Source organism: Elephas maximus, chromosome 8, assembly GCF_024166365.1.
Source record: "Elephas maximus indicus isolate mEleMax1 chromosome 8, mEleMax1 primary haplotype, whole genome shotgun sequence".
NCBI classification, from domain to species: Eukaryota; Metazoa; Chordata; class Mammalia; order Proboscidea; family Elephantidae; genus Elephas; species Elephas maximus.
Genome location: NC_064826.1, coordinates 55,010,441 through 55,029,839, shown reverse-complemented (window position 1 = coordinate 55,029,839; position 19,399 = coordinate 55,010,441). Strand labels below are relative to the sequence as shown.

General features: G+C 38.2%; 1 protein-coding gene across 1 annotated transcript in view; it reads left to right on the top strand.

The window, feature by feature from the left end:
• Window positions 1-19,399, top strand: part of SEMA3D (semaphorin 3D) — a 278,459-nt gene that overhangs the window by 117,647 nt on the left and 141,413 nt on the right. The window contains exon 3 of the mRNA XM_049893901.1: window positions 11,469-11,629. Within this exon, the coding sequence (XP_049749858.1) occupies window positions 11,469-11,629 (161 nt within the window). The remainder of the gene's footprint in view (window positions 1-11,468; window positions 11,630-19,399) is intronic.

Here is a 19,399-nt window from a genome sequence, read left to right as displayed (position 1 = left end):
TCCTGTAGTGATTTCCCCAGTTACAGGATGCGTAATTGGAATAGACACACGGAGCAACTGGCAGAACTCCCACATTGGATTCCTGACAAATGGAGTAAGGGCTATTATGGTAGGAAAAGCCAAGTGGAAGCCATTAAAACTGCCCCTACCTAGGAAAATAGTAAACCAGAAGCAATATGACATTACTGAAGGGACTGCAGAGATTACTGCCACCATCAAGAACTTGAAGGGGTGGTTATTCCCACCACATCCCCATTCGACTCACCTATTTGGCCTATGCAAAAAACAGATGATTGTTGAAGAATGACAATGTATTATCATAAACTTTGCCAGGTGGTGACTCTAACTGCAGTTGATACAGTTAGTCCTGTTTCGAAGGACCACCAGAAGCAGTTTGCCTTCAGCTGCCAAGGCCAGTAATACACCTTCAGTGTCATACCTCAGAGATATATCAACTCTCCAGCCCTAGCTTAGTCCGCAGAGACCTTTATTGCCTTTCCCTTCCATAAGACATCACATTGGTCCATTATACTGATGACATTATGCTGATTGGACCTCATAAGGAAGAAGAATCAATGATTCAGATTTAGTGATAAGACATTTATGTGCTAGAAGGTGGGAAATTAATCTGACAAAAAATTCAGGCACCTTCCACCTCAGTGAAATTTCTAGGATTCTAGTGGTTCAGGGCATGTCAAGCTATTCCTTCTAAAGTGAAGGATAAGTAGTTACTTCTGGCACATCTTACAGCTAAAAAGGAGACACAATGCATGGTGGGCCTCTTTGGATTTTGGAAGCAACATATCCCTCACTTGGGTGTGCCACTCCAGCTTGTTTATCAAGTGACTCAACAAGCTGCTAGTGTTGAGTGGGGTCCAGAACAAGAAAAGGCTCTATAACAGGTTCAGGCTGCCATGGAAGCCACTCTGCCACTTGGACAATATGATCTGGCTGATCCAATGGTGCTTGAAGTGTCAGTGTGCAGATAAAGATGCTATTTGCAGTCTTTAGCAGGGCACTTTTGGTGAATCACACCCCAGATATTTAGGATTTTGGAGCAAAGCTCTGCCATCCACTGCTGATAAGTAATCTCCTTTTGAGAAACAGGTTCTGGCTTATTACTAGGCCTTAATAGAGTCTGAACACTTAACCACGGACCACCTAGTAACCAGGCGTCCTGAACTGCCCGTTATGAACTGGGTGTTGTCGGATTGACAGAGTCATAAATTCGGATGTGCACAGCAGCACTCCATCATTAAATGGAACTGGCATATATGAGATCAGGCTTGAGCAGGACTTGAAGCCACAAGTTAAGTTGCATGAAGAAGTACCCCAAAAGCCCATGGTCTCCACTCTTGTCACATTACCTTCCATCTCCCAGCCAGCACCATTGGCCTCATGGGGAGTTTGTTATGATCAATTGATTGAGGAAGAGAAAGTTCGTGCATAGTTTACAGATGGTTCTGCACAATACGCAGGCACCACTCAAAAGTGGACAGTGGGAGCACTACAACCCCTTTCTGAAACCTCTTGCAGGACAGTGGTGAAGGGAAGTTTTCCCAAAGGACAGAACTTCAAGCAGTGTACCTGGTTGTTCCCTTTGCTTGGAAGGAGAAATGGCCAGGTGTGTGATTGTGTACTGATTCATGGGCTATGGCCAGTGGTTTGGCTGATGGTCAGGGACTTGGAAGGAACATGATTGGAAAATTGGTAACAAGGAAGTATGAGGAAGAAACATGTGGATAGATCTCTCTGAATGGGCTGAAGAAGTGAGATATTTTTGTCTCATGTGAATGCTCACCAAAGGGTGACCTCGGTGAGGAGAATTTTAACATCCAAGTGAATAGGATGACACATTCTGTGGAAAACAGCCATCCTCTTTCCACAGCCACTCCCATCATTGCCCAATGGGCTCAAAAAGAATGTGACCATGATGGTAGGGGTGGAGCTCCTGAGTTGGCTCAGCATCATGGATTTCCAATCCCCAAGGCCAGCATGGCTATGGCCACAGCTGAATGTCCAGTCTGCCAGCAGCAGAGACCAACATTGAGTCTCCTATGTGGCACCATTCCTTTGGGTGATCAGCCAGCAACCTGGTGGAAGGTTGATTACACTGGACTGCTTCCATTATGGAAAGAGAAGCATTTTGTTCTTACTGAGATAGATACTTGTTCTGGATATGCATTTACCCTCCCAGCATGCAATGCTTCTGCCAAAACTACCATCTGTGGACTCACAGAATGCCTTATTTACCATCATGGTATCTCTCACAGCATTGCCTTGGATCAAGGAACTCACTTCACAACAAATCAAGTGCAACAATGGCTCCATACTCATAGAATTCACTGGTCTTAACATGTTCCCCATCATCCTGAAGCAGCTTGCTTGATAGAATGTTGAAATGGCCTTCTAGAACACAATTACAGCTACGGCTAGGTGACTATACTTTGCAGGATTAGGCAATGTTTAACAGGAGAATATATATGTTCTAAACCAGTATCCAATATATGATGCTGTTTCTCCTATAGCCAGGATCCATGGATCCAGGAATGAAGGGGTGGAAATGGGAGTGGCATCACTCCCTATTACCCTTAGTGACCCACTCACAATATTTTTGCTTCCTGTCTCCATGACCTTGTGCTCTGTGGGTCTAGAGGTGTTAGTTTCAATAGGAGGAATGCTCCTACCTGAAGACACAACACTTGTTCCATTGAACTGTAAGTTAAGAATGCCTCCCAGCCACTTTGGGTTCTTCATACCTCTGGATCAACAGGCAAAGAAGGGAATTACCTGATTGGTTGGTATGTCGATCTTGATTACCAAGGGGAAATTGGATTGATATTACATAATGGAGGTAAAGAAGAGTGTGTCTGGACTACAGGAGATCCCTTAGGACATCTCTTAGTACTACCATGCCCTGTGATTAAAGTCAATGAAAAAATGCAGCAACCCAATTCTGACATGACTATAAATGACACAGACCCTTCCGGAGTGAAGGTTTGGGTCACTCTACCAGGCAGACAACAACAGCCGTCTGAGGTGATTGCTGATGTTAAAGGGAATACAGAATGAGTGGTGAAGAAGGTGGTTTTAAGGACTAGTTACAACCAGTTGTAGAAATGAGGACTGTAACTTTTGTGAGTATTTCTTCCTCATTTTAGTATACATATATGTGTGTATCAAATAGTTGTTTTCTTCCCTCCCTTATCCCAATCACTTACAAAATATGAGATGTAAATGGGGCTAGTGCATTTTGATTATACACGTGCTAGTTGTATCATGTTAAGTGCAAGTGTGACTTTATAATTGCCTTTATTTAGAGATTGTGTATGGTTTCAGTGGATGTGTACAAGTGCCAAGTTGACAAGGGGTGGATTGTGATGGTTAATGTTATGTGTCAACTTGGCTAGGCCATGGTTCCAAGTACTATGTGGTTGGCCTCCATTTTGTGATCTGATATAATCATCCTCTATTTTGTGATATTATGTAATTATCCTCCATTTTACGTGTTGTAAATCCTAATCTGTATGTTAATGAGGCAGGATTAGGGTAAGGTGTGTCTTGAGTCACAGCCTTATTGGGAGGTATGACTCAAGTTACACCCTTACTCAAGTCACATCCTTACTTTGATATAGGGGGAGTTTCCTTGGGGGAATGTCCCACATCCAATATATATATGGATACTCTGGCAAGGGTCTCCCTTGCTCTGGATCCTGCATCTGGCCTGTCATCATCTGACCTCTGGTTCTTGGTACTTGAGCCTATCATCTAGACCTTCTGGTTCTGGAATTTGTCAGCTTCTACAGCCCTGCGAGTCAGCTGCCTGACATCTGATCCACCGATTTTGAGATTTGCCAGCTTCCACAGCCCCATAAGACAACAGCCTACCATCTGACCTATCAATTGTCAGCTCCTGCAACCATGTGAGTTAGGAGAAGCCTCCAGCCTGACCCTGGCCCATGGCTTTGGGACTTGCCAGCCTCCACAACTGCATGAGACATTTCTTGAGATAAATACATATATGTTTGCATCGCTGATTTTGCTTCTCTAGAGAACCCAGCCTAAGGCAGTAGCCAAAGCACTTCTGGAAACTTTTGAAAGAAGCCTTGAAGGAATGCCACAGAGATCTTTAGGAAACAACCAGTCAAGCATGAAAGCCCTAGAAACTCAGAGATCAGAGGAGGAAAGCTGAATTTATCGGGAAGACTGAAATAGAATGGAGGTGGAAGGGCTTAAAGACAAAACTTCTTGACTTAGACAGCTTTGCAGGGAACAGACTGGAGCTCTGATTATATTCTAGAAATCTCAGAAAGTCCTACTGATACAATTCCTATTCCCTTGAGGGAAAAAGAAAAAAGAGAGAGCGAGAGGAATGGGGGAGGTGGTTTGGGGCAAAAACTTGAACTGAATATCCTGACATGGCAGGGAAAGGTGACTAGGTTTTGATCTAGAGCCTATATTTATTGTAATGAGGAATCATAGGATTCATTGGAAATTGACTTTCTCCAAAGCTGATTTATTTTTACCCCATGAATTTTTCTCTAATAACTTTGTTTTTCTTATATTAAAAACCTTCCAGTTAAGCATTCTTCTTTAAAGAATGTGGACATCCATTTTTTAGCTAGTCTTCTCATGAGAGAAACCGACAACTCCACCCAGTTCAGGATCTCTGGCAATAAAAGCAGGATTTCAGGGGTATGGGATCTTGTTCATTTAACAGTCAAACACTGAGGAAGTCTGTATTACTTAATCCAAAATTTTTTAGATTCAATATGACCAACCACTCCCTTCCTTTGTGGGGTGAAGAGGAAGAATACAGATCATCAGGTCAAATGTTCCTTGGGGCTGAATGAACAGTTGTATTAAGGGGCTCTAAAAATGAGGTACAAAGCATTCTTTTCAGAGCAAACATTTATTTCAAATAGAAGCCAGGATTATCAGGTCTTTAGCTTTCCCCTAACGTGGAGGGGCATCTGGCTGTGGGTGAGGAGATTCATTGTCGCTGGGCTCCTCCATTGAGAGTAAATTGGTTATGTGAAGCCCATTTAACCATTCTGGACCTCACTGAACTAGTAACATATGAGTCAACCAGACTTATTTGATAAGGTCCCTTTTAGCTTTATTTTATACTATATTTTTTGTTCTCTGTCCCTAGGATTACAGACTGCCTGCTCCTAGAAACCAGAGCAGCAGTCAGGAGTACATAGGCTGATGACAGTTTGTTATTTGATATATCCTCAATTGTAACAAAATTAAACACAAGGTTCTAATACCGTCAAACTGTAGCTTTGGAAGGATCTTAGAGACCATTTAGTTTCTGAATCATGCTTAGAGATAAGAAAACTGAGATAGCAATATTTGACTTGCCAAAGAACATATGTATAAGATATTCTTTCCATTTTACTACAGTTATGTTGTTGTTAGGTGCTGCTGAGTCAATTCTGACTCATAGTGACCCTATGTGTAACGGAACAAAACACTGCCCAGTCCTGTGCCATTCTGAGTCGTTCCTGTGCTTGAGCCCATCATTGTAGCCACTGTGTCAATCCATCTTGTTGAAGGTCTTCCTTTCCTTTGCTGGCCATCTAGTTCATCAAGCTTTATGTCCTTCTCCAGGGATTGGTCCCTACTGATAACATGTGCAAAGTACCTGAGACAAAACCTTGCCATCCTTGCTTCTAAGGAGCATTGTGGCTATATATCTTCCAAGACAGATTTGTTTGGTCTTCTTGTAGTCCAGGGTATAGTCAGTATTCTTTGCCAACGCCATAATTCCAAGACATCAATTCTTCTTCAGTCTCCCTTATTCATTGTCCAGCTTTTGCGTGCATACGAGGCAATTTATAATAATACCATGGCTTGGGTCAGGCACATCTTAGTCCTCAAGGTGACATCTTTGCTTTTGGACACTTTAAAGAGGTCTTTTGGAGCAGATTTGTTCAATCAATGCGTTGTTTGATTTCTTGACTGCTGCTTCCATGGGTGTTGATCGTGGATCCGAGTAAAATGAAATCCTTGACAACTTCAATCTTTCCTCCATTTATCATGATGCTTCTTATTGGTCCAGTTGTGAGGATTTTTGTTTTCTTTATGTTGAAGTGCAATCCATACTGAAGACTGCAGTCTTTGCTATTCATCAGTAAGTGCTTCAAGCCCTCTTCACTTTCAGCAAGCAAGGTTGTGTCATGTGCGTATCTCAATTTGTTAATGAGTTTTCCTCCAATCTTAATGCCACATTCTTCTTCATATACTCCAGCTTCTCAGATTATTTGCTCAGCATACAGATTAAATAGGTATGGTGAAAGGATGCAACCCTGATGCACACCTCTTCTGATTTTAAACCACGCAGTATCCCCTTGTTCTGTTCGAATGACTGCCTGTTGGTCTATGTATAGGTCGCTCATGAGCATAATTAAGTGTTCTGGAGTTCTTATTCTTCATAATATTATCCATAATTTTACTACTAGAGATAGTTAAAGGCCTATTATTTTAAGCACTATTGTTCTTTGTCACAGACGTGTCTTTAAAGTATATTTTCATTTTTTGTTGTGTATGAGCATTTCCTATTAGGCCACGAGATCCACAGGACAGGCCCGTGTCTGAATTGCTATCAGTATAGTTCCAGCACCTGCTGTGTGTCTGGTACTCCTAGATAAGTCAGTCATTTGCCTTCAAAAGTCAGGTTTAATGAGGTTAGTGATTCATCCTCTTATGCTAGAAATAAGGAATTATTCTAAATGTGACTATTAATTATATGTAAAAAACATAATTTTTCCTGTGACTTTTGGTAAGATATCCTAAGATACTAATGAAGACTGTAAATATAGAGAAAAATGGCACACATACATACAAACATGAAATTTTCATGTTATTTATTGCAATTTTGACCTTGAAACCATCCCATTCTTCTATACTTGTTCACTGATCCTGGATCAAGAACACCTAGGTGTCATCCTTCCATCAAAATCCATCACGGCAGTAATTTACATATTTGAGTGATTGGAGTAAATGAGTAATCCTATCTTTGTTTCACTTATTTCATAATTAATTAGGTTATGCAATTTTCTAAAAGTATTGTTAGAATAAGAGTGCAAATTTGAGGGGCTGGGCAATTCAGGAAGATTACCAAACTGGGGCCAAGGAGATAGGAGAGAAAGAATTAATAAAAGGAACAGTTAGAAGGGGGAATGATGGTGGATTAGGTTAAAAGTTTAAGTGTGTAGAACAAAGCAGGCATTTAGAGCCTAGAGGTAAGTGCTGGTGACAATGAGGAGGGCCAGCCTGGGAAACTAAGTTCATGGCAAGCCCCCTCCTGAATGCACTATTGGAGCAACAGTTTCACCCCTCCAGCCAAGTCAAAAACAAGGTTCCTGTCCAAAAGGCTTATAAACTGGACACTCTTAAAAATCACATGCTTGGGAATTTCCAACTTGGGAGAAAACATTTTTGAAAGTTCTGAAATACATACTATAAAACCTGACCAAACCATTGTGGTTGAGTCGACTCTGACTCATAGCCACCCTACAGGACAGAACAGAGGTAGAACTGCCCCACGGGGCTTCCAAGGAGCAGCTAGTGGATTTGAACTGCTGACCTTTTAGTTAGCAGCCGAGCTCTTCACCACTGAGCCACCAGGGCTCCATACATAATGACAAAATATTAGTCTTCAAATTTTGTAAATTTTCTTTCTTCGGAATTACCATCCACATATGGACTCTGAAGTCCTGGAAGTTTAGTGGCTTTAGGCGTTAGATGCATGCTCAGGAGGTAACATTATTTAGTTATTTTTTCTTTCTGGCTTCTGGTTGGTGATCCTATTGAAATAAAAATGACTTCGCTTGGTTTGGCAGAAATGCAAGTAAGATAAACTGCACAGGGGAAGAGGGAACCTGTTCCAATCTTTGCCTCAAGATCTTTTCATAATGTGTGCGTCGGCCTGAGAAATTTTCGCATGTCTAGCGGTAATTATTTAATTTGGCTACAAAGAATTGGTGAAGCTTGCTTGGAATTGTTTTGATGCTAACATTGTCACAAGGCAACATTATATCATTTGGAAATGATAATACCTCAGGTTAGTAATTATTTTTGCAGCTGTTTTTACTTCTCAAATTTGTTTGAAACTGAACTCAGTAGAATTGGTAATGTAGAAAAGAAAAAAAGCAAATGACTATATCACCTTTGTATTTATTTTCCCCACTGTGTAAGTAAAGGCAAAAGAAAGAAAGAAAGAGAAAAAAAAAAACAAAAAAAAAAAACGCCGGCTCTTAAATATCTTTCTCCTCTCATTGGCAGAGTTTCCTTAATCCAGGGACTCACAATCTTTAAGAAACTTCTGGGTAGTCTCACTGCCCTTACCTTTCCCCATTCTCACCCATAATCAACATTACAGCCAGACTTATCTCTCTAACTTTCAATTATAGTTTTTGTCACTTTCCTACATACAATATTTTAGTGGCTTCCAGTCACCATACAACAAAACTCCCCAACCTGCTGTTTGAGGCCCTGATTATCTGGACACTGTCTTCCAGCCTCATTTCTTACTGCCCCTAGACAGTCTGTATCTTCCAGCCATACTGAACTACTTCAGTTCCACAACTATTTATTGTTTATTTTGTGTCAGCCTCTGAGCTAGGTCCTGGGGATTCAAAGATAAGAAAGACAGTTTTTGTCCTTAAGGAGCTCACACTCCAGAGGGACAGACATATTAAAATGCGATATATAAGTATAGCGTGTGATGATATATGCCCAAGTACATTCTAGTGCTCTTTCGGTTTAGACTAAACTTTCCTCTATTCCCTGTCGGACTTCTATCTGTCCTTCAAGACTGTGCTCAAATATCACCTTCTTTAAGAAGATGATGCACAATTAATTACTTGAATGGTTTGTTAAGTTTTTGTGTATATTTTATTAGAGCTTATTTTACATTTATTGTGATATATACATATATAGGCTTAAAAATATTTGTGGAATGAATAGCTTTTTAATATCATTCCAATATCATAAAAAACAGAGATATTCTAGTCTTCGTAATTCTGGCTTGATGGAAGATGTGATAATAATCTTCTTCAGTAGAACTTATTTGCCTAAACTGAAGTTTATTATAGTGTTCAAAATAATAGTTAATATCACTATAATAGCTAATAGTTACATAGAACTTCCTATGTGCCAGCCACTGCTCTAATGCTGCTTATATATTAACTCATTTAATCCTCATAACAACATGGCTTATGACATAGTTTCTATTATTATTTCTATTTTATAGATGAGAAAACTGAGGCATAGAGATGTTGAGTGACTTTTCCTAGATCACACAGCCAGTGAATGGTGAGGCTTAACTATAACTCAAGGGGTCTGGAGTTAAAGTCCACAAACATACTCATTATGTTACACAATGTTTCATTGAGTAATTCACTCTGTAGTGTATGGCTCAAAATAATTAATTTATCTGTGGACATTTGAAATAATAAGGATTTATATCATGTAAACTATTTTCCTCTAATTACTAGTTGGATCAAGATATACTCCTAGGAATCCCCTCACATACTTTCCATCTTGCTCATTTCATTCTTATGTGTTAAGTAAGGGGAAATCCCATGGAAGATGCAGATTTGCCTGATTAAATAAGAGGTTGTATAAAATGTATGCTTCCATTAAAGTTTTAGATCACATCTTTTCTATACAGTCTCTCGGTCCCATTCTTCTTTTCTCAATTCTACTTTAGGATCTGGATCCGTGTGGAATGTTTATTGGCTATTTCCCTGCAAAAATAGGCTTACTGCTTTTGGAGCTGCTAAGACATATTATCACTGTGTCTCTGGTCTGAAAATGATTAAAATTATATTTAACATAATAGAAAAATGATTAGCATAGTGTTCAGACTTCCATCCAGTGTACATAAAGTATGATCCATAAATATCAGTAAGATATTTATGGTTATTAAAGACACACTCACTTGAGAATTCAAATAGTATATCTTTTTCAGCAAAGTGCCTCTAGTTAGTCAAAACTAAGACAAAAATTTAGCTTAGTGACTAAGGAAAATGACATTTAACCATTGTAAATTAGATAAAGATTGAAAGGAATGCTAAAAAATATGAAATAATAAAGTTAACAGTTGATGGTTGGAATATATGGCCTTTGAATTAAAGACACTCAAACATCTATTTTATAGAGGTTGGAAATGTGATTTTTTTTTTTTAAATCATGTATCAAGTATCTTGAGGTCTGTTTCTAAAAAGCTCTCTTTTTCATTTTCTCCTAAATTAATAATGAATTACTTTAAAAAAGTAAATTACTTTCAAAGTCCAGGGTACTGGAAGGAGCCCTGGTGGTATGATGATTAAACAAATGACTGCTAACCAAAAGGTTGGTGATTTGAACCCACCAGTTGTTCTGCAGGAAAAAAGACCTGGCCATCTGCTTCAGTAAAGATTACAGCCTAGGAAACCCTATGGGGCAGTTCTACTTTGTCCTTTAGAGTCACTATGAGTCGGAATTGACTCAATGGCACACAGCAACAACACATACTGGATTTAAATTATGTAAGTGATTTTTTTTAAGTGATATTATTACCTTATTGGTATTTAATACTCCAGGATTATAGAAAATAAGAAGGCATAGTAATATTTGTGGTAAAATCTATCAACGAATTGTCTTCCTGTACACTCCGAATTAAATTTAGATAGGACTCTGTCCATATCATAATTAAAACGAAACAAAGAATTAGGATCTATAGACAAATTTCAAAGAGAAAAGGTTGGAAATGGAACCAGGAAACTCAGGTTTTGTTATCAGCTTTACCACCATGTTGTTTTGGAATTTAGGGCATGTGGCTTCACCTTCCTGAGATTAAGTATCTTTATTTATAAAATCATCAATTTGCATTAATTGATTTTCAAGGTCACTTCCAGTTTTAAAATTCTGATTCCATTGCTGGTTCAGAATCATATCTCTTTCAGAATCCATTTGCATCTTCTTCCTGAACCTATGAAATAGGAACAGTGCAATCCTCCAAGCACAGGCATCAATCTAAACACTCTCAAAAGTGAGAGGGGAAGAAAAACTCTGAGGCTTATCACACACTTCGTCTGATGCTTACTTTGAATATATTGATTAATTTTGTCAGTTTGCAAATATAGTAGATGCTGTAAATTATACCTAAATTATACCAGGGTGGTAAAGTATTTTGCATTTAAATGTTTTTGTATCTGCATGTTAAATTTTTGTTTTAAGAACATGTACTTTTTCATATGTAAAATAAATATTTTGTCAATAACATGCCTATGTAATAAATTGCATCTATTTCTAAATGAGTATATGCTAAGAACTGTATATTGTTTACTTATCTCTAAGTTGGAACTTACATGCTGTATACATGTAGTTACAAAGTGGGACAACGTGTGTATTGAAGCAAGTAAATATTTACCTTATTAATGTTTTTTTTCTTTCTTCCTTTTACTTTCCCATAGACTTGCTCCTTTCAAATAGCTGTGTTCCCTTTTTGGGTTCAACAGAAGGACTGGATTTCCAAACTCTGCTCTTAGACGAGGAGAGGGGAAGGCTGCTCCTGGGAGCCAAGGACCACATCTTCCTGCTCAGTCTGGTTGACTTAAACAAAAATTTTAAGAAGGTCAGTTTATTTATATAGAGTTGACTGGATTCATTTCTTTATATCTGTTCTCTTTTCCTTCTGTCTTGTTAAGTGGCTCAGTATCAAAGGGAGTAGGTCAATTACATGTCAGAAAATAACATATACATTTTTAGTTTTTATAAATTTAAATCCATATGCATGTTCTTCGTTAAGTCTGAATATCATGCTAAATCCTTTGAAAATATGGTGAAAGTCATCAAAAATAGTAAATTTACACTAGGGCATACATAGAAATGCAAATTTGGGGGTGGAAAATTTTTTAAGAATGAAATTTTTTATTAATACCTATTAAAACTTAATTAACAAACACATTTCTAATTGATGTGAGTATGGTAGCATTTTAACAGCACATTCATTTCTCCACATTCATTTCACATTTGGAAAGGTTTCTAATATGGTCTCACCACACTCAAGTAGTGAAGATTAATAATGATACAACTATGGGCCCATTAAGAAAAATCTTACTACTAAAGCAGAAATTGGAGTCCCTGGGTGGTGCAAATGGTTATTAATGCACTTGGCTGCTAATCGAAAGGTTGGCGGTTGGCATCCACCCAGATGCACCATAGAGGAAAGGCCTGGCAATCTACTTCCAAAACAAGGTCAGCTATTCAAAACCTTATGGAGCACAGTTCTACCTTGACACACATGGGGTGGCCATGAGTCAGAATCAACTGGATAGCAAATGGAACTGGAAAAAAGAAATGCATACTAGTTATTCTAAACACAAAAGGCAATTGCTGCTGTATCCTGCATTTTCAGATAGTGCTGCAATTTTCAAAGGGTCACACTTTAGGCCTCATCAATTATTATTAACCGGTACTTCGTCAAATAGCAATTACTATGTAAGCAGAGATGGACACTGTTTTCATTTGTTCTTAAGGTGACGTTGTTTTCTTCAGGAATTTCTTTTAAATGTGTTTAAAAACTCAGTCTACTTTACAGTTTTTCTTTAAGAGATACTACATTGCTATAAATGTGTTTTTCCAAATATGTCTCATTTTTGCTTTAATAGCAAAAAGCGATTCATACTTTAAAGGGAATTTGTTGTTGTGCTGTTCTCTGCCTTCAGGGATTGGAAGAAAAAGACCATTTATCTGAATTAAGTGTATTAGATCATTCATTGCTTAAAATAAATTCTGATAACATAACTTCATCCTGTGACTATTTTAAGCAAATCTACTCTCTTTGGACATGTTCCATGCTTGAAATGTGCTAATATTTAATAAAATAAATGTTTATGAAATATTGATTTCCCTTCTGATGTTACTGAAATAGATGGTCATTTGAACACATAAAATTAGTCTGTCCCCTAGATATTTTCTGCATAAGTGATTTTTCTTTAAATCTTTATAAAATGTATAATTCATAAGGGGTTATGTATGTATGCAAAGGTAAGAATTTATGTTTGTAGTCACCCATGTTTCAACTGTATATAAACCATTCCAGTACTAAAAGGTATTCCACAGTAGCAAGTAAGTGTCAAGATGTAGTACTTAAGCAGTGTTTAGACCTAGGAGGTTTGTGCTGGCTCAATGCCCTCCGGCAAAGTTCCAAGCTCTTCTGTGGAAAAACCACACATGTTTGGACTCTGAGGGTCTGAGGGATGTCCTTTGTACTCTTTAGAGTTAAAGCAGTCTACAACACATAATGGAGTTATGGGTGGCCGATTAGGAATTCTTTCCCGGGGGAGGAGGGGGGAGGGCGTTATCTATAGAAAGTACTCATTTGAAGCAACAATAATTAGCATATATATTTTACTTAGAGGTTTTTTGTTGTTGTTGTTATAAACAAGACTGTGCCAACTGCAAAATAGCCACTATTCACATTTGCCACAGTTATCTAGTGAAATAGCCACTAAAGTAAAATCATTTACAAAACTATTTTCATCATAAATATTTAATAAAACTCTTCTTATTATCTTTACTCTTCTTCAGACAAATTTTGAGCCTAATACAGTGAGTGGTGCAAGTATATACTCAACAAACATTTGACAGATAGATGACTGCACTGCAATGAGAGCAAAAATTAAACCTTTCAGAGCATGTTCATTACCTGGAAAGAGATAAAATGAGATTTGTTTAAATACTGTTTTTAAAACACCATTTAGATAAGAGAGGAAATATTCTGGTCCTTTTTTAAGGGGAAGGACTCCTTCTATAGGGACAAGATCAACTTAAAGGCAAATGTACATGGATGTAACTGGATGTGACAACTCACATTTTAACTAGGCTTTTCCACAGTTGGACCATAAAGTCTTGCTTCAGTTAAAGAACATCCTGTGGACTCCCCTCTAGGACAGATTCAGGACAGATACATGCATATATTCAACATTTCCTTTCCCTAAACTAAACCAATATGGAGCAATCACAACCAGGCAGAAGTGATCACATTCCAAAGGAAGGACAGAGGTCTAGACTGTAGTTACCACTATCATCAGTTTTGTTGGGCATTGAGTTACCCAGGATGCCGACTCTGAGATGGAAATCCGCCTGTAGGATATTTTAAGGGAGCACTCTTGGGGTCAATACCTGTGGGAGGGAACCTAAGGAAGCAATATTAGGTGAAGAAAGAATTGAACTGTGCCACAGCTTCAGCAAAATCCTTAGCCGGCAGGACAGTCTGTTAAAGTCAGAAAACATTTCAATATTTTCCTCTAGTACATGTGATAATGCCATTATCCCACTGAGTTTATCTTATAAAAGATAATCTCCATTTTGTCCCTCATCTAATAATGTGTCAGGACCATCATAATTACCTTAAAAAAAAAAGTCTGATCATATTTCATAATTCTCCCCTATTTATGTACCATCTGAGAGTCTTGATTTCCTAGGAGTTTGAATAAATGCCATACCTCTTAGCACTGACTTCTAAGGTTCTTCCCAACTTACTTCCATCCCTTGCTTCCAGTCTTATTGTTTGCCACTCTTCATTGTTCCCTCACCCATATTCTGCTATCTGCTTCATTTTCCCTACCCTTCCTCTGCAGTCCTTTCTCTCCTGTCCTTATTTTCTTACTTGTCTCATTCTTTTTCATTCTTCCTCCAAGGCTTCTCCTCACCCTCAGGAGAATTAAATATTTTTGTGTTCCTTATTTTATGTATTTGTCCCAGTGTCAGACATCTATCTGATAACATCATTCATTTGTATAAATATACCCCATCATCTAAATTATACACTCCTTGAATGAAAAACTATTTTTCATGCCCTTCTATTTCTTCTTAACATATAGCACAATGTCTTACAGATAAAAGACACTAAATAATGTATTGGTTTAATTTTTTTTAAATATGCAAAACCAGCTTTGAAAAATATGATTTTGTTATCTTCTCATATTTAAAGTTTGGAACCAATACATTACTCTATCAATTATCATGTTTTCCAGTTAAAATAAAAGACATGTAACCTGGACTGATAAAAAACAAGGACATTTATTATGTCATATAATATGGACAATATCCAGACTTTGGGTAGCTATGGCAATGGTGATATCAGCTGCTTAATGGTGTTATCTAGGACCCTATTCTTTCTGTCTCGTCTGTCAGTCATTCCTGGTGTTTGCATTGTCCTTAGGTTGGTAGCAAGATGGCTACAGCAGTTTCACGGTCAAATTTAAAGGAAATGTTTGGGGGAAAAAAATCACTTATTATGTCTCTTTCTAAGGGGCAAGGAAAGCTTTCACAGAAGCCTCCGTTACATCTCTTTGACAAGAAATATGTCATTCCAATTCCTCAACTCACAAGGTGGATGGGGTTACTGTGATTAGCTTACATCGAGAAATTATCTGAAAGGCGGGGCCAAGATGGCGGAGTAGTCAGATGCTTCTGGTGAATGCTCTTACAACACAGACCCAAAAAAACAAGTGAAAAGATTACATTTATTACAAGCTAGAAGCCCTGAACATCAAAGGCAAAGTTAGAAAATGGACTGAGCAGCAGGGGGAGGGAGAGATGGTTCAGAAGTGGAGAGGGGTTGCTGGAACTGAATCACTGGAATCCCTCAGGCACCATTCCCAGGAGTGGCTGTGGTGGGCTGGTGTTAGTGTCTGGTCACACTTTCCTCAGGGAGAAATATCCAGCCGCACAGCTTACTCACACCTCAGGAACCAGAGAAGAATGGCGCTCTCAGCAAAAGCCAAGTACTTGCATATATTTTACTGCACCTCCTGCCCCGAAGCTGGCTTCGGTGGCTGCTGATTTCTTGAGCCTGAGAAAGGTCCTATTGCACACTCTGAGCCATTCTTCCAGCCTTGTAGAAGGAATAAATTCACAATTGGGGAAAAGATAATCTGCCAGTTCCACTAACTTGGGGAGCTCAGGAAAGAAATGGCTCCTGTAAAGGCATAAAGAATCTGTGAAATTTGAATACCTTTCCTCCCTGCCTGGACTCATGCAGGCGTATTTCAGGAGAATAGGCCGTTGTTGGCAGACTGCAACTGTTTCAGCTGTGTGGTGGAGAGGTGGCTGTCTGATGTTCGAAACTGCTTTGCCTATTAAGCAGGATCCTCACCTACCCACATCAGGGGCCTAAGGACTGGTGGCTATATTCAGGTCACCCAGCCACCTGTGACAGCGGCCCAAGGATAACTGATACCTCCCAGTCCTGACAACCAAAACCACTGGGTACCCAAGGTCCATTTGCAGAACCAACCCACCTGTGTGCTGTAGGGAATAGGGATGCGCTTTCCTCACAGACACTCAGGGGACAGTTGTCAGCCCCTTGCCTTGTTGAGAACGTGACCCCCTGCTGCAACCAGATACCAGTATCTACACCAATCACCCCTGCTGCCCTAAGACTGTAGGACAGAGTCTGTACCACACACTTGATGACCAACTACCTGGACACCTGAGCTGAATCCATATAAGAAAAGTGAATGGACTCTTAGGATCATATACCTGGTAACAGTTCTAGCCATCAAGTGACAGGAAGTTAGAGCTTCAAAGGTGAAAATAATGAAGCTAGCTCAAGCAAACTATTTTGGCCTATCAAAACAAAAAAAGCAAGAAGCTAGGATACAGTAAGCAAAAATAAAATAAACTAATACAATAACATAGATGGCTAGGAGACAACAGCCAATATCAAATCACATAAAGAAGCAGACCATGATCACTTCAACAAGCTCTCAAAACAAAGAATCAATGGATCTTCTGGATGAAGGTGCCTTCCTGGAATTACCAGATGCAGAATACAAAAGATTAATATACAGAACTCTTCAAGACATCAGGAAGGAGATCAGGCAATACATAGAACAAGCCAAGAAACACAGAGATAAAGCAGTTGAAGAAATTAAAAAGATTATTCAAGAATAAAATGAAAAATTTAATAAGCTGCAAGAATCCACAGAGAGACAACAATCAGAAATTCAGAAGATTAACAATAAAATTCCCGATTTAGACAACTCAATAGAAAGTCAGAGGAGCAGAACTGAGGAATTGGAAGGCAGAATTTGTGAGATTAAAGATAAGGCATTTGCTGCCAATACATCTGAAGAAAAATCAGATAAAAGAATTTTAAAAAGATGAAGAAACCCTAAGAATCATGTGGGACTCTATCAAGAGAAATAAACTACTAGTGACTGGAGTACCAGAATAGGGAGAGATAACAGAAAATACAGACAGAATTGTTGAAGGTTTTTTGGCAGAAAATTTCCCTGGTATCATGAAAGATGGGAAGATATCTATCCAAGATGCTCTCATCTAACTCCACATAAGGTAGATGTTAAAAGAAAGTCACCAAGACATATTATAATCAAACTTGCCAAAACCAAAGACAAAGAGAATTTTAAGAGCAGCTAGGGGTAAATGAAAAGTCACCTACAAAGGACAGTCAATAAGAATAAGCTTGGACTACTCAGCAGAAACCATGCAGGCAAGAAGGCAGTGGGATGACTTATATAAAGTATTGAAGGAAAAAAATTGCCAGCCAAGAATTATATATCCAGCAAAACTGTCTCTCAAATATGAAGGCAAAATTAGGACATTTCCAGATAAACAGAAGTTTAGGGGATTCATGAAAAGCAAACCAAAGCTACAAGAAATACTAAAAGGAGTTTTCTGGTTGGAAATTCAATAATATCTGATATCAACCCAAGACCAGAGCACTGGACAGAGCAATCAGATGTCAACCCAGATAGGGAAATAGCAAAAAATAAATTAAAAAAAGAAAAAGCTCAAAATAACATTAAAACAATGAAGAGGGACTAAGAAATGTTGTCATAGATCTTTCATATGGAGAGGAAGACAAGGCGATATAAAGAAATAAAAGTTACGTTTAAACTTAAAAAATAGGGGTAAATAGGTAATCGCAAAGGAGACTAACAATCCTACCCATCAAAATAAAATACAGGAAAAAAATAGAGACTCAGCAGAAACAAAACAAATAAAAAAAGGAAAAGATAATATATAAAGATAAGCTAATTAGTACAAAAAATTAAGTGGGGAAAAAGAAACTGTCAACAACACACAAAAGAAGACATCAAAATGACAGCACTAAACTCATAAAAATCCACAATTTCGCTGAATGAAAATGGACTAAATGCACAAATAAGGAGACAGAGAGTGGCACAATGGATTAGAAAACATGATCTGTCTATATGCTGCCTACCAGAGGCACACCTTAAACTCAAAGACACAAACAAACTAAAACTCAAAGCATGGAAAAAATATATTAAGCAAACAACAATCAAGAAAGAGCAGGAGTGGCAATATTAATTTCTGACAAAATAGACTTTAAAGTTAAACCCACCACAAAGGATAAGGAAGGACCCTACATGATGATTAAAGGGATAATATACCAGGAGGATATAACCATATTAAATATTTATGCACTCAATGACAGGGTTGGAAGATACATAAAACACACTCTAACAACATTGAAAAGTGAGATAGGCAGCACCACAATTATAGTAGGAGACTTCAACACACCACTTTTGTGAAGGACAGAACATGCAGAAAGAAGCTCAATAAAGACACAGAAGATCTAAATGCCACAATCCACCAACTTGACCTCACAGACATATACACAACACTCCACCCAAAAAGCAGCCAAGTATACTTTCTTTTCTAATACACATGGAACATTCTCTAGAATAGACCACATATTAGATCATAAAGCAAGCCTTAGGAGAAACCAAAGCACTGAAATATTACAAAGCATCTTCTCTGACCATAAGGCCATAAAAGTAGAAATCAATAACAGGAAAAGCAGGGAAAAGAAATCAAACACTTGGAAACTGAACAATACCCTGCTCAAAAGAGACTGGATTATAGAAGACATTAAGGATGGAATAAAGAAATTCAGAGGATCCAATGAGAATGAAAACACTTTCTATCAGAACCTTTGGGACACAGCAAAAGCAGTGCTCAGAGGTCAATTTATATCAATAAAAACACACATGCAAAAAGAAGAAAGGGCCATAATCAAAGAATTATCCCTACAACTTGAACAAATAGAAAGAGAACAACAAAAGAAACCCTTAGGCACGAGAAGAAAGCAAATAATAAAAATTAGAGCAGAATTACATGAAATAGAGAACAAAAAAACAATTGAAAGAGTTAACAAGACCAAAAGCTGGCTCTTTGAAAAAATTAACAAAACTGATAAATCACTGGCCAAATGTACAAAAGAAAAACAAGAGAGGAAGCAAATCACCCGAATAAGAATGAGATGGGTGATATTACAACAGACCCAACTGAAATTAAAAGAATCATATCAGTTTACTAGGAAAAATTGTACTCTAACAAATTTGAA